This window comes from Ptychodera flava, chromosome 3, assembly GCF_041260155.1.
Source record: "Ptychodera flava strain L36383 chromosome 3, AS_Pfla_20210202, whole genome shotgun sequence".
In the NCBI taxonomy this organism is placed as follows: domain Eukaryota; kingdom Metazoa; phylum Hemichordata; class Enteropneusta; family Ptychoderidae; genus Ptychodera; species Ptychodera flava.
Window position 1 is genome coordinate 49,356,022 of NC_091930.1, and position 15,591 is coordinate 49,371,612.

The 15,591-nt window shown below is 37.0% G+C and overlaps 1 protein-coding gene and 2 long non-coding RNA genes across 3 annotated transcripts; 1 reads left to right on the forward strand and 2 right to left on the reverse strand.

Moving 5' to 3' along the window:
* The first annotated feature begins 428 nt into the window (after nt 1–428).
* LOC139130210 (uncharacterized) lies at nt 429–3,679 on the forward strand. The gene is made up of 3 exons (XR_011551817.1): nt 429–1,072; nt 1,192–1,438; nt 2,420–3,679. It is a non-coding gene; the product is annotated as an uncharacterized lncRNA (long non-coding RNA).
* Nucleotides 2,837–9,185, reverse strand: LOC139130209 (uncharacterized). The gene is made up of 11 exons (XM_070695956.1): nt 9,074–9,185; nt 8,424–8,474; nt 8,157–8,267; nt 7,555–7,858; nt 6,919–7,200; nt 6,480–6,716; nt 6,156–6,232; nt 5,487–5,591; nt 4,173–4,390; nt 3,681–3,844; nt 2,837–2,970 (listed from the first exon to the last, which is right to left on the reverse strand). Exons 6-11 carry the CDS (start codon nt 6,703–6,705, stop codon nt 2,882–2,884), a joined length of 879 nt encoding a protein of 292 aa, XP_070552057.1. The 5' UTR covers nt 6,706–6,716; nt 6,919–7,200; nt 7,555–7,858; nt 8,157–8,267; nt 8,424–8,474; nt 9,074–9,185; the 3' UTR covers nt 2,837–2,881.
* A 2,271-nt stretch (nt 9,186–11,456) lies between these two features.
* On the reverse strand, nt 11,457–15,564 carry LOC139130211 (uncharacterized). The gene is made up of 4 exons (XR_011551818.1): nt 15,441–15,564; nt 13,376–14,509; nt 13,172–13,271; nt 11,457–12,886 (listed from the first exon to the last, which is right to left on the reverse strand). It is a non-coding gene; the product is annotated as an uncharacterized lncRNA (long non-coding RNA).
* Nucleotides 15,565–15,591: the final 27 nt, after the last annotated feature.

Consider the following 15,591-nt stretch of genomic DNA (forward strand, 5'->3'; position numbering starts at 1 on the left):
GCGAACCGTGAAAACAACATTTGTTTGAAGCTAAGCTTGATCATGGTACGTCCATGGTTTGAAGATGATGAACAAAGAAAAGGTTTGAGTGGTTTCAGAAAATGTTTGCGAAAGTTGTATCATGGTACATTTTAGCTCCATGGTCGTAACTAGATCAACCGATTTGACAAAATTTCTTGAACTAGCGATGTAAAAAGCCATCAGACCCCAATTATTCTTATATTCAGCCTACCGAATGACAGAATTATGGATTCATCATGGTAAAATTCCTTACATGTTAAAAAACAAGAGTTTATGTTTTGCGGCCTGTCCTTCAACGGCATGACGAGCCTGTTTAAAAATCTGTCAGACTCTGGCAAAAATCTGCTATTTCTATACCTGAAGGTCACGTTCAGGGCAGGATTGGCATTATTTACATCAATTATACAGTGATCTCCCCAGGATTTTCTGATAGAGTAGCGGCTAATTTGCATAACAATAAATGTAATTGTTATGGTAATGAGTTCCTATTGTTTACCAAAAATTATAGAGTGGCGGCCACCACTCTATAATAAATAGCTCTGGGGAGAACACTGATCATAACAAGCCTTGTCAATGTCCCATCCTCCTTTTGGAATTGAATGTTTTCATAGTCTTTTGCCAGTGCGAAGGGCTAAATCAGGTAAATTACTTCAATTTATAGTGCAAGGCTAATTTCTCTAGCAAAAACCAAAAAATTGAAATGTCAATTTATCCTATAATAACATGGCCACTGAAAATTTGTCAGCCTTTGTTTTCCTTTGATTTTTTTGAAAAATTTTAGCATTCAGTAGCAGACGGTAAATCTAATATGTCATTATTTCAGGCAAGTTCAACTGACGAGTCAAGTTCAAGTTCAAGAGACAGAGGTCAACGAGGGCATAGAAGTCGGGGTCGTGGCAGAGGTAGAGGAAGAGGCAGGGGCACTAGCATAAGGGGGAGAGGAGCTACAAGGTCAAGAGGAAGACGTGGGCGAGGCACTAGTAGGGGGGCTCTGTCAGTTTCGATAGGTGATGCTGTAGCCCGCTTACATCAAAGAAGCCAAAGACTAGAGGTAAAGTATAAACATGTTTATATATTTTTAATATTGATATAAAATATAATTCAATAATCCATAAACATAAAGCTCATTCATTCTCATTGTAAACTACTCAAAATTTTGTTTCTGTATAGGCAGCTGTTGAAAGCATGGACGCTCCAGAGTTACGAACTTTGGTGAAAAGGATGGTGGATCGTGATCCTGGGCTGGTGCATGACCTAGTTTTTCCGGTTGTACCAGAACAGCAGGGATACCATCCCCCCCCCCCCAACGACCCCACCTCCTGACTGGTGTGTATGCACAAGATGTCGGCAGATGCCAACAGAAGTTGAGCGGGTTTGTTGTGAAATGCATCCACAAAACTGTAAATCAAGAACACCAGTACGTATTTAACAAATCTTCAGCTGAAATTCTGTTGTAACTCACTAATTTGACTGGTTGACTAAAAAGTAATAGGGAACTGGTTGTCAAGGACTAATATAAATTGATATTTTCAGATTTAGTAATCTTGAGAACCTGTGTAAATGTTGACAACAGTACAGTACTAGTCTTACACCTTTGACTGAAATACAGACATAATCTTACCACATATGCTGTTCAGATAAACTGTAACAATTTGAAAGTGAATCTGACATAAACATTTCTGAAGAGATACAGCCTTACAGAGTTCACTCTGAATTATAAAAACAACTCAGCAATCGATACACCTCTTCTGTGATATATGACATGTAAGTTACAGCTTCATAACATGAAACTGTATGGATATCAATTTTTGACCATAAAAACATAATTCATATCAAAACTAGTGTACTTTGTACACTGAATTGTTGCTATTTTGAGTTGATTTGGCAAACTGACAACTGCAACTACCTGATGATTTGAGGGTCTGTATAAAAAGGACTGAATGAACTCCAGGTAACTGTTTTATTTAGATTGTCATTGTCAAAAATTGGAAAGAAAAAAACAAAGCAAAACACTGCTAGGTGAAAAACATCTTTTAAAATTCCAAAATTTATGCGCACAATGATTGTACTTAACTGCATAGCTCCTAGCATGCTGCTAGTTGAATGTTTCAGTTAGGGTAATTGGTCAATCTCTGCTCTACTGATATGATTGTCAGAGGGGCGACCTAAGCTACATGAGATATCACTCACTGTCGCACACAGGAGAATTGACTGGAACAAAAGAACACATGAACTGGTGCTATCCACCAAAATATAGGAAGGGAGGGGTGTGTGTTGATACTATGTATGTGGGTGGGTAATCCAGCTGAAGGGAAAAATATTGCCAATTGTTATATACTGATGGTGTCTGTTCTTGTTTTCTTGATACAGACATGTTATTTTTTCATTTCTTTATTAGGAATTTGATGTGCTGATATTAAACGAAGCAGTACTAGCCATGATGAGGATATACAGAAGAGAGATATTTGCCACAGACGACAGTGATGACAACAATGATGCCAACAGACATGCTGCTTACAGACAATATGTCATGTGGCAACATGGCCGTCTTGGAACAGGGAACCGTATGGTGATTCCCAGTTGTTGTGTCTGGGCAATTCGGGACAGATATCCTGACCCCTACAGCCGATATACTGGGTTTGTTCCGTCTAGACTAGAATAGTGTTCATTTTGGTTTTCAGTGTCAGTCAACTTTGAATTTAATTTCTTCGGGATATTTTCTCTTGAACTAGAGTGGCAGTGGATGGTGGTGCAGTTGGTGCAAGATGAAGTGAAATTCTTCTTGGGTCATCCGCCTCAAGCTCTTTTCTTTTCTGCATTCCGTGTGTATCCTGCATTCGCTTGTCCAATATTAGTTTCTTCAATGGTGCAATGTATGGGTAGGTTTTAGGCGCTTTAACGGGAGCTGCAGACCATCTGCTGCTCTTTTTGTTGTATTTCCTGTGGTATCTGTGACGTATAAATGAAGATATTAATTCCACTGTTATTCTGAAAACCAACCTTACTGCTTAGCAATATCATACTGAATTCCTCTTTCTTTTTTCTATCCCTTGCCATCAGTACCAGGGTTCATATACAACAATGCAAAGATTAGATAATAAGCTGTTCAAAATTTTTCATGCACCAAATGCCATTTTTATTCTTGCTATGAAAGGACTACTTATTGCCTTGTTTCTCATTATTATGTTGGCTTTTAGAGTAGAAACAACTTTGACATAATTTCAACAAAATGCCAACTTTACAAACTTACACCACACTGACGCTTGAGGGTCTATTGACTGCACAACTATCACAATAATTATACTTTCATAACATCAGTATGTAAGGAATACCTCCCTTGTATTTAAATATGCTATTTCTTTGTACATTTTTCCTTGCAACCATATAAAATGACCTGAGATAACTACATGTGTATGCATAAATGCTTATCAGTACCAAATGATGACCAATGAATCCATCTGGTTTGTGTTTGATGTCTTTTGCATAATGTAATGAACAGTGGGAGACAAATTTAAAATTGGAAAGACATAACCCTAGAGATTGCCAAAAGGGCCTTTAATTTAAGAACACAGCAGCACCACAAAACATCTGTATTTATAGATACGTTCTAGTCTGCATTTACGTTTGATGATGTTACAATAAAGTTTTTTCAGACTTACATATCTTGACCCTCCTTATTTTGCTCATTCCCCTGTCATGGTGTGCATTATGGTCTAATGCTGCTAAGATGTTCCTGGCTCTATATGCTGGTGGTGTATATGCATTCCTTTTAGAGGCATACATCAAAATATGCTGCTGGAATGACTCCAAATCAGCTGTTGATCTGCACAAGAAAAACACAGTAAAATGTTAACTTTACATACCAAATTACCTCAATCCTCCCATTCTACACACACCAGCAAAAATACATGTAAGGCTGCATCTCCGACTGACTTATTTGTGTCCCTAACGTTCAGAACCTTGTCAGAAAGTCTACACACCATACTTACCAACCTGCATCACCTAAGGTCTTTACTATTTTGGGTTATCACATTTAAAAACATCGCCATAGCAGTTCATCGATTCACTTATTGAAGATACAAATAAACAAAACAAGCACAGGTAAGATTACCAAAGTACTGTGGACAATCTAGATATTGAATGATGCTTACCTGTAATTTAAGAGGTAGTGAATCTTCTTCAGGAAAGCCTTGTCAAAGACAATATTCCGAAGAGCCAGGTGCGCAGTGCTGTTCTTCTGGAGGTACTCTCTATCATCACTTAGTTCTGCAAGGGGTCCATGGTCACACTGCATTCTGTTACTTCTACCATACACAACCCCCCAAGTGTGTTCATTTATTGTATGGTGAATAACACCACACCAGATCTCCTGTAAAACAACAACAAAGTGTTAGTATGTTAAAAATGTCTCCATCAGAATACTTATCAGAGTACTGGATAGGAAATAGAAGCATTTCTCTGACAAATGCTGAGATACGAGCTCCTACACACAGTCACGGTGAACAAAATGGGCTTTGATCGCAGATGTTCAGATTGGTTGTACACAATGGTATGTGCAGTACAGCAATAAAACATCACTTAAATGATCAACATTGTATATATACATGTATTTTCATAGGCCAGCAACAAGCACAATGCCCCACAAAAATTACACTCAAGACCATGATCAGCAAGCCAGAGCAGGACATGGGAGATGCTGTTGTATCCATAGGGAAGATGGTCGCCGTGTTGACCTACACTGATATAAGAAAATCCAGTCCAACAATGTACCAGCCCAGCGACAGACTTGACCCACGACCCACTCTTGATACCACCACTTGCTAACTTCTTCTTGTAATACATGGCAAGAAATAGTCAAATAGAGAAAACAAGCGGGTTTCGCAGTGTTTGACTGGAAAATCGCATGGCTAAGCAAAGGGAGATGTCGAGAGACCGAACATGACACCATTACTGATCCTACAGCGGTCATAACATTGATCGAACAGCCTAGTGTACGCTACTGGTCTGCTAGGCAAACTTCCTTGCTGTACCTCATGATAGCTCAGCAGGTCTGAATCCTTGTTCAAATGAGATAACTCCACAAAAAAGACATATGAAAGGTCCTTCCCTTGACTTGATACCTGTACTCAGAATTTCTGTTTGCACTAAACCAGGGGGGGGGGGACTTTTGTAGTGGAGTACGACTCTCCAAAAGCGAGTGTGGCGTGCCATATATCCAGTTCTCTTGACACGGACGTTCACACAGACTACGGAACAGATTGAGTGGGCATTGCTCTGGCAGCTATAGATTTCTGTAGCTTGCATTATTGTGTGCTAGCTACTGTTCTTTTTAAAACAAATTGAAATATGTAGACTTTATTCAGGTCTAACCACACACTAATATCTGAAACAGGCCGTGTAATACACTCAAAATAGGAGCAAAGAAACATCAACAATGAAACATATCAATAATCATTTTAACCTACCAGAAATTCGTCAATGCCAGATGCTTTTTGGCAGCTATACCAAAAATGATTTACAATGTGTGAAGTCCATTTCAGCAGCCCTTTGCATTCTTTATTTTGCCCAGCCTAATGATTTAAAAAACATGAAGAAATGTAATAAACAACACTGATTTGTCATGTTTGTTCATACATGTTATATGCAGCTTATCATGTATGTCAGCTGTACATATCCGAATGGTTTAGGTGAGACAAATTAATGATGTAATAAATGTGAGTGGCTCAGGATGTTGAAGACACCGAATGATGTGCAATGTTATTGTATGTCTTTACAGCAGGCTGAAAGAAAAGTAGACTTGTTTTTACACAGATTGTGCACTAAAATTGTCATGTGTGATATCATCTTAGTGTAATGCCCAGAGATTGATGATTACAAATCTACACATTACAAATTAAAACAATAAAACAGAGAGCATGGACGTAGAAAAATTTGTTGCAAGCAGCACATGTAAAATCATAGGTTGTTACAAGTTGTGTCAAAACCTGCTGTCGCCAGAAAATGTTACAAATGTTTAATGAACACTGTAAAATTTTTGACAGCCAGCACATTTTTGCTCAGACCTGATTGCTTTTGCTGTCTGCCAACATCTACATCACTGGAAAGGCATTGGTTCATATGAAAAACTTACAAACCTTCACAATCTTTTTGCATAAATTCTTGGCCGCATGCCACATATCATGTGAGTGCTTGATGCCAGGATATGACTTCTCTGTAAGATAGGGAATGTATGATTTTATAAATTTCTGTAATACCAAGCAAGGAAGTTCTATTTAAACTGATACTTGAACAATAAAAATTCACTAATATCATGATAGTTTCATACATAAATCATGTGTAATCAGTATTTTTTCAGAAACAATATCTCCATGACCATAGCTGTAATTACTACTTGCACAATGATTACTTCACAAAAACATGTCTACATGTCAAAGCTGAAACATTAATGGTGTCCTTACTCATCAGTGATGTAACCTGCATATGGGCGTCGGTGACCACTTCTTTTATTTGTAGACCCTTTTCTTGTAGTGCATCAAGACTTAACTGAAAGCATGCCTTTTCTAGATTCGTTGATTTCTTGTCTGTGGCCCTCTTGTCCATTGTTATTATAGACAGGATCTTCTTGCTGGTGTCTTCCATCATTGTGTATGAACAGTATTGGGCACAGAACCCTGGTGAATCCATTCGTCCATCCCCTTTCGACAAAGAGCAGAAAAGATATTGGTCAAACATATAAAAGTGTACCCAAGCACTGCTTCTGACCAGAATAAATTGTGTTCCTAAAGATATATTACTCATCAACTGTGAACAAGGGCTTGCACTTTATTAAAATGGTGGAAAAAATTACAATGGCAAAATTAAAGGAACAAAACTTGATCTGAATTAAACAACAGTTACCTAGTATCACAAGTTCTTGGCCGTCAAATGAGTTTAATACCTCTAGTTGATGCTGTCTCCAATATTCATCTATAGCAGGCAGAAGGTATGTACTTTGGATCTTGTAATATGTTGACGGACTACAAATTTTAATGATAAAATATCAGCTAAAAACTTAATTTTGCCATAATTATTTCCTGAGAGTAGAATGGCAGCAGCTGTCAACAAATCACCACTATGGAGCCTCCTTTTGAGGATTGGTTGGGAACACCATTCATATTCAAGATGCCCAGCTGGACATGTCTGTAACAGCACATATCATCCACAATCAGTACTGATGTAAAGGAAGTCGGTAAAAATACCAATTTACTTTCTGCATGCATCACTGTAGTGTACCAGCTGAAAGTGTCACATTTCCTTCTATGCTATTAATACATATTAAGGCTAGTCAAAAATAACAACACCCCTATTACGGTATGGCATACCAAGACATTGAAAGGAAGACGCTACCTGGTGCTGTTGTGTCTATCAAAGCCCACAGTTATCTTAGTGTAAGGTGAACATATATGGACAATTATATGTGGAACTCAATACAAGCCATCAACAGTATTTCTATGTGCAAGTATAAAAAGGCATACATTGATAGTACAGACTTACCCACTTTAAATACAAAGCTGAGCCAACAAACGATGAAGTGGGTGAAATCTCACCATTACACGATTTGACGGCACAGATACGGCGAATACTTTGTTTGCCTAAGATAATGAGTTGTTCCAGGAACACAAGACATGTTCTGTCATCAAGAAGGCGTGCTCCATCTTCCTCGGTGAGAACTCTTCGTAGACCTGGCAGTTGTATATCATCTATGTCATCTTCGATTTCTTCATCGTCATCGTATGTACCACCATCTTCTACAACTTCATCATCACTCAAGGCAGGAAAAAATTCTACACCATCAATCCTGAGAAATAGTATAAGTAAAACAACTGAAACACTGCTGGTGACTTTATGACAGCTTGGACAGTAGTCATAGCAAATGTTTACGATAACCCATAATATAGGGATAAAGGACAAACAGTTGTCTAATTTATCCTTTCAGGAAGGTGACATAGAAGACAAAACTCTAACAGGGAAAAAAGGTGTTTTCTAGTAATTTACAAATGCACTACAAACAAGTGATTGTCAGGGGCACACACTTCATAATTGGGAACTGGTATTGTTCTTTAGTATTAACAATATAAATGAAAGTATTTACTTACAAAATAGACATATCAAAACTTGGCTCATAGTCCTCATCATCATCATCATCATCATCATCATCATCACTATCACTTGAATTCACTTCAGGCTCAGATATGTCAATGCTCAATCTATATGTAATGGAAAAAGTGCAAAATGAAGAAGGGATCTCAGGCCTTTCTATTCATGAAAATAGTAAGTATTTAATATAAAACAAACAGGCACATTCATTTCAAAGATGATAAATAGGCTAGGATGACAGAGAAAATTTGGAAAAATAATCTTACTCAAATGGGTCCAAGAATGACTCTGAAAAACTTCTAGGACATCTCACACGACTGTGATAAAAATAATCAAAAAAAAAAAAACATATTATACTTTGCCATACCGGTTACATGTACTGAACCATATCTTTGAAAATGCATGTTTGAGGTAGTATAGGAGTAAGTTACGCAATGTACAAAATGGCATAAACAAAATATCACACTTAGAAAATTACAGGCTGATTACAGGGCATTCCTTTAACAGACAAAGATCAGAACAGAAGGCCTTGTTAAGATATAGGTATCAGGCCTGTAAATACTGTTTACATAGAGTGTTCTAAAAAGAGTCAGTCCAACAGTTTTGCAATTGGTACACCACTGTAACCATAGGAATAAAATGTCAGTCCAAGGGCTAAGGTGTATGCCATGTTCAGTCACCAGATCTGTTATGAGGTCTGACAAGTAGTAACCATGTTTCAATTAGACATAAATCCTGTGTATTATTATTTTAAGACACATGAAGCATTCACAATCCCCCATTAACTGAGACATGGCAGATGGGTGCTTTCAAAGTACATACAAGAAGCTTGAGTATACTGCCAGCTACATGAAAACATTAAATTTGTTTCTATTAGTCACAGTTACTGTTACAATGATGAGAAAGCACACATTACCGTTCACTTTGAACAAGCTTGGATGTGTCTTCTTTAGATTGCATACATGGTTTCAGCAAATGTTGAGATGTGCCACTCTGAACATTAGACTGAACATTTCCAGAGAAAGAAAGGTTCTGTTGAAATCAAAACAAACCAAGTTGTTAGGCAAGGCAAGTAATATACAATGTAACAGAAAATTCTTACAATGCTATCAAATCTGTTCGATCAGCCAATTTACGAAGGGTGCTTTTTATTTATGAATGACAAAACTACAGCGACCATTCAACATCCTAGAGTAAATTATGCTAGTTCCTGGCTTTTATCATGTAACCATGATTTGTCATTTGGAACCATTGCATGGTGCAAATTATAACTGTCACAAAATAGTAATTTGTGCAAGAATTCAGATGTTGTGCCAAAATAGTGACCTGAAGAACTTTTCAAATTCCATACATTGCATGAGATTACGGAGGCCAATCACAGTCTTAATTTGTTGATTGTTTACAATCAAGGGCCCAGGTCATCTTACTGAAAATATGAACCAAGTCTTCAGCTAATCATATTTATGGATTCAGGCACAGCATATTATAATCTTAAATGATATACACTAAATTCTTCAACCTGTAAATACTGGCTTTTGACTGCAGAAAGGCTTACCTTCCACTTTGAATAGGTTTGGGTGAGTTCTGCACGGACTCTACAGGTGGATCTTGCACAATTGATTTTTCTTGACCACTGAGCTCCTCAATTCCAGATATTGACGCACCCCTGTAAGAAGGAAAACATGAGCGTAAAAAAACAATAATTCTGAAAACGCTATAGAACATTTAAAGCCATTGACATATTGTAATCAACTACTGAAAAACTACAATGCATGAGAGTACTGTAGAAAGAGACGACAAACATTTGTAAACATATCAGTCAAAGCCGAGTACATGAATGCCATAGTAATTCCTGTGCATCTACCTGTCTGACTCAACTGAAGATATTTCTGACACAAATGGAGTTTCCTTGGTTTTCCGTGCATCAGAAGACCTGCCTTGCCATGGGGTTGATGTGACAGGAAAAGCTTGAGTGGCAGGGCTTGGCTTATCAGACCTTCAACACATGCAATGAAACAAATACATATAAGTGTTAGCAAACAATTCAAATCTGATTTTAAATTATTTTCAAACCACAGTCCCTCGTGGATAGAGGGACTGTGTTCAAACTAAGCGTAGTCTTTGAGTGTCTATAGTGCACAGAAAAATCTGTGGTGCATTTGTTTATTTATGCATAATCTGTACAATATACAAACAAACATACCAGGGTCAGCTTGAATGTGCTTTTTGGTATCAAGTTCTATGCATGCAGGCACTTACATTATCTAGAAATACTTCAAAAGTATATCTAAACTGAAAGAAGAATGCCTTTTTTATCTTGAAACTGCAATTTGTTGTCCTCTGTTGTGTTGGCTGTCATGTACAGTCTTAGATTTTACAGTTTCAAAATTTGCATGTTAATAGTACCATGGAGCTAAAAAGAGCAGTTCCTGCACTGAAAATTTGTGATCAACGCATTTGTTTATTTATGCATAGTGTAATCTGCATAATCTACAATCAAACATGCCAGCTTTTTGAATGTTTCTAGCTCCATGCATACTTGCATGAATATTATCTACAAATACTTCAAAAATATTCAAAAATAAAAAAAAAAGAATTACCCTTTTCCTCTTGACACTGCAATTTCTTGTCCTTCGTTGTCTTGGCTCTCATGTAAAGTCTTAGACTTTTCTGTTTCAACATCTGGATGTTTATAGTACCTGCACAGAAAATGTTTGATCAATGCATTTGCATTTCTTTATAAGGAATGGAGGATTGACAAAATCATTCCAAATTCAATACACACACACACTCACACACATAAAAACTAGCCACTAGTAAAATCAAACACACAACATAAATGCACAGAAAATCATGGAATACATTGTCGAGTTATAGCCTCTGAACTGAAGTTCCGCTCGTATCATTATCTATGTAGTCACTCCGTTTCTAGCTCCATGCAGTACGTCACTCCGTTTCTAGCTCCATGCAGTACGTGATGTAAAGACACTAATGCGGAGACCATCTGAGGCCGAAAATGAACGCCCATGATGGTCTGTAAATTTTGAAGATGCCCGCGACATAGGGTCGGAGACATCGTATTTATGTAGCATCATCAAAATTCACGGAGTCTCGCTACCATGTCAAAATGTACCAAGCGACAAACCGCGCTACTGGGCAGCTGAGCTAACCATGGATGTCCGCTGGCATACGTACACAAGATATATATATATTATATACATCGTATAATACACATATTCATTATGTTTGTTCGGGCTGCGATGACCTACCTGAATATGTGGAGTACTTACTACCTCTGCCTTTTTGTTAGGGTTCACATGTTCTGATATCAGAAATGTTGCAACTTGACGGTGCGTTTCCAACGACAATGAACGTTTAATTTCGTTCCAACGCTGAAATTCTGAAAAGATATTTATCCGACTTGCAGAACGTTGAGCTTTTGAACGCTTTCGAGCCGAATCACTGAGAAACGGGCGACCAGAACGCTTTCGTTGACGAGTGCTATCCGCAGGACTCTCGGCAGTCGCCATTGCATTGCAGTACATGCATTATCCGTGTGCATGACGTCAGACGATGACGTCTCAGTTTTTTGTACATTCACGGCGCATGCGCACTATGGCCTGGTCGCGGGTCAACCCTTGCTAACTCTGAGGTTAAAAGTAGCCCACCATTAACCTCTGACCCAAGCTTTGTCTATACAGTATACGCAAACGGTATGGAAGTTGTCAATGGGCGACCGTTTACAGACATCAGTCGATGAGTAGAACAACATCATGAACCACTCGTTTGCAACAATATAAGGTCAAAAGATGCAGCTAATGTCCCTTTAAGTTAAATATTACATTTCAGAAAATAGTGTCAAGTTTTTGACTTAAGTAATTTTTATCAATAATAAAACAATTGTTGGTTTTTTTTACCACAAGTTTACACCCACTTTATTTTTCGAGTTAACTACTGCTATCATACTAAACTTTAGAGTCTCTGCTTTTTGAAAATATAGAGTATGAGGGTTTCCTTGTCATCTTTGATCAGAAATATTTCTTTGAAAAAACTGTTTTGGCATCATACATCTCCACCTGAATTTATCTCTAGAAGTGGAACAAGTATGAAAATCACCGTTTGTCTAATTTAATTCTATCGTATGTCTTCATATAGTGCTGTGATCGCAAAAAAAAGTAACGATATCATAGAATCTATGCCCAATATTTAAAATGTGTTTGTATCGTTTTACTTTCAAGATTATCTAACCTCTACAAAAGGAAGATGGCCGACTTTGGAAATAGTGTATTGACAAGTAGAGCCTTTGCGTCATATATATTAGAGTCGTAAGTTCGAAGTAAGCCCGTCGCAAATTTCGACCGGGGTTTCGTACTTTGCTTACTAGCATAAAAATAGCGATTTTTTTCCTTTTAATTTCTATAACAACATGAATATAATTTTTTTTCCTTGCAGCTGCCGTTCGGGTTAATGTGCCCTTATCATTACAATGATGAACGTCTACTTAGCTTTGTAATTAGAAAGCTATATCTGGTACATATTCGTCACGTTGGGAGATAAACTATATTGACTCTGTTCCTGAACTGGTTGGAAACTCAAGATGATACAAATACACGCATAACCTTTCAAACATATGATGTTTGAAAATTGAGCTGCAGTAAGTATTAAGAAACGTTCGTTGTTATCTACTTGCTGATCTTTTCCCCTAAGCATCCTCAGAATACGAGTATTCCTGCAAGTAAAACGTTCTTTATATCACTGTCAAGTAAAAAGTTTCAATTTTACAGTCTCGGGATAAAATTATCGAGTAACAAATAGTAACAGCTACATTATATAACGCAAACACCACAACAACGATAGCCATAATGATCATTATACTCATCATCACCTTTGTCGTCATCGATGTCATCATGATAGGTTTTGTACATTTATTTTACAGCTTTTGTAGACAAATACGTTTGTGGATTCCGTTTATATCCAGTACTGCATTACAACAATAGGTCTGAAGCTACCATACCTTACAATTCTTACTTAAGTTCCTCAATTTCTGGTGGACAGATTGCAGGGATGGACGTAAACTTGGACGCCATTTCCAACATGACAACATCCATTCATATCTGTTTAAATAATGTTAATAATTTCAATTTTAAAGAGAAAAAATATTTATCGAGCGGCAACACACAAATTAAAATTAATCGATTGATATTTTTAAGTTCCTTACATGATGTCCTCACAACCATCCGGGCTGACCATACGTTGCCCTTTCTCTAGCAATGCCAGGAGGTCACTTTTAGTGGTATGTTTGTAAGGATATCGACCTAAAATCGAAAAGATTTAACAGCAGACATTGGTTATCATTCTTACCGTTACTATGATATTCAACAGTGATGAGGTGATTTCTATCACGCTGTTATACAAACTGAGTGGATGATTTGGATTCGGTTGTAGTTACTAAAATATAATTACGTATTTGCAAATCAGTAAGATCTAATAACTGGTTTACATATCAGTAATTAGGTGTTAGTTTGTTTCCACGCCCGTGTCACGGTTCTCAAAACTTCGAAACAAAGACCTGAGTAGGGCTAACTAGGCCAACTAACTGAAAACCGCACCAGAGACTAGATGAATTCACCTGATATATACTTCTTCAAGGGCTTTTAATAAAAGATTATAACGAATTTACACTAATATGCATTCTAAAAATTGTCTTACAACATGTTCCCTATACTGTTTTGTCTAACAAACGTCGTCCTTAAACAACGTATTCAATGCATATATACTTATGGTACACTTATTACACAGTTAAATCATGTTTCACACAACCCAAGGAAAACAATTAAATCTCTTTTATCAAAAAATATAATTCCTTTGCAAATTAACATTGCCTAATTTCATAATTGTCAGTGAGTTTAAGACACTCGGCCACCTTACTCTTGCGATTCTTTATCAATTTTGAACATTGTTTTTTTGTTTTTTTTGGTTTTTTTTGGTAGTTTAGGCACTATAAATAACGGCAATACTCCAGCGTGCAAACCTCTTTAATTTTCCTGACATTGAATATATGAATGCCGAAATTATGTACTCCACTGTAAGGTCGGCAAATTAATGAACTGGGGCAGTATGTAGTACAAAACTATACTGCGTGAAATTCTAAAAACTGTCGGCCCTGGTTCAAAAGACAGATTACAAACATGAGCTATTTTGTATTCAGAATGCAAGAACGTCATTTCTGCAATCATTTGTCACCAAGAGAAAATATCTCCCAAAGAACCACGCCAAATGACCAGACTTCTGTCTTCAAGGTGAACGATTTCTCCATCAATGATTCAGGCGCCATCCACTGATATTGGGTTTTCTATGTGAGAAACAAAATGAGAAAATGACTCACTTCATTATTCTGAAACCTAATTTATAAAGTTGAATCGCATTTAACTAATTGTTATACGCTTTATTCTACAATATGTGCATTAAACTTGTATGAATTCACTAAATTTCGCATAACCCGTGTATATTCCTGCTAAGAAGAGAGCATGTTTTATTTGCTAAATATTAATCACATGTACATACGTTTTAAGTTTGGTAACTTCCAGAACAGTCAACAGTTATTTTTTTTTCTTTTGAAGTAGAAGCGGCGAGCCCCTTGTGTTAACTTTGAGTGTTCAAAGAATCTAATGCAAGCTCTAGTACCCTTCTGCAATTCATGCTTAATTAGTGGTACGCTTCGAAAGCGACAATTCTGAACCACAATATCAATTTATAACTTAGCTGAAGGCAGATTATACAGAAAAGACAATAAGATGTAGACTAGTCAATTGGATGATGCTTATTTTGCATAAACAAATTCCATAATTTTGCACAGAAATTACAGAATCTGAAAACTGGCAATATAACAAACACACGATCTAGCATTCTGAATAACTAACTAACATTGGCAACTGGCTAATTAACTAACTAACTAACTGACTGTCCGACTGACTGACAATTGGTAACTACCTAATTAACCAACAAACGAGTACTCATCCACCAACAGACAAACTAACTGAATGAATGAATAAATGAATGAATGAATGAATGAATGAATGAATGAATGAATGAATGAATGAATGAATGAATGAATGAATGAATGAATGAATGAATGAATGGACGAATGAATGAATGAATGAATGAATGAATGAATGAATGAATGAATGAATGAATGAATGAATGAATGAATGAATGAATGAATGAATGAATGAATGAATGGATGAATGAATGAATGAATGAATCACTATTAAGTACGTAATCACCATTTTTGTTGCAAAAAACCTTTCGTCGCTCATCACACCAGTGGCGTAGCTGAAGTTTGATATCTTGCAGATACCTCCTGCAAATACCAACACATGTTTAGCTGCGAGGTACCGATGAACAATCTGTCACAATATAAAAATAAAACCTGGC

Coding starts and splice junctions, on each gene's coding strand:
- LOC139130209 (XM_070695956.1), bottom strand. CDS start 6,705: ATGGATTCACCAGGGTTCTGTGCCCAATACTGTTCATACACAATGATG. Junction 6,233..6,479: donor GCAGGTTACATCACTGATGA/GTAAGGACACCA, acceptor CCTATCTTACAG/AGAAGTCATATCCTGGCATC. Junction 4,391..5,486: donor CTGGCATTGACGAATTTCTG/GTAGGTTAAAAT, acceptor GTTGTTTTACAG/GAGATCTGGTGTGGTGTTAT.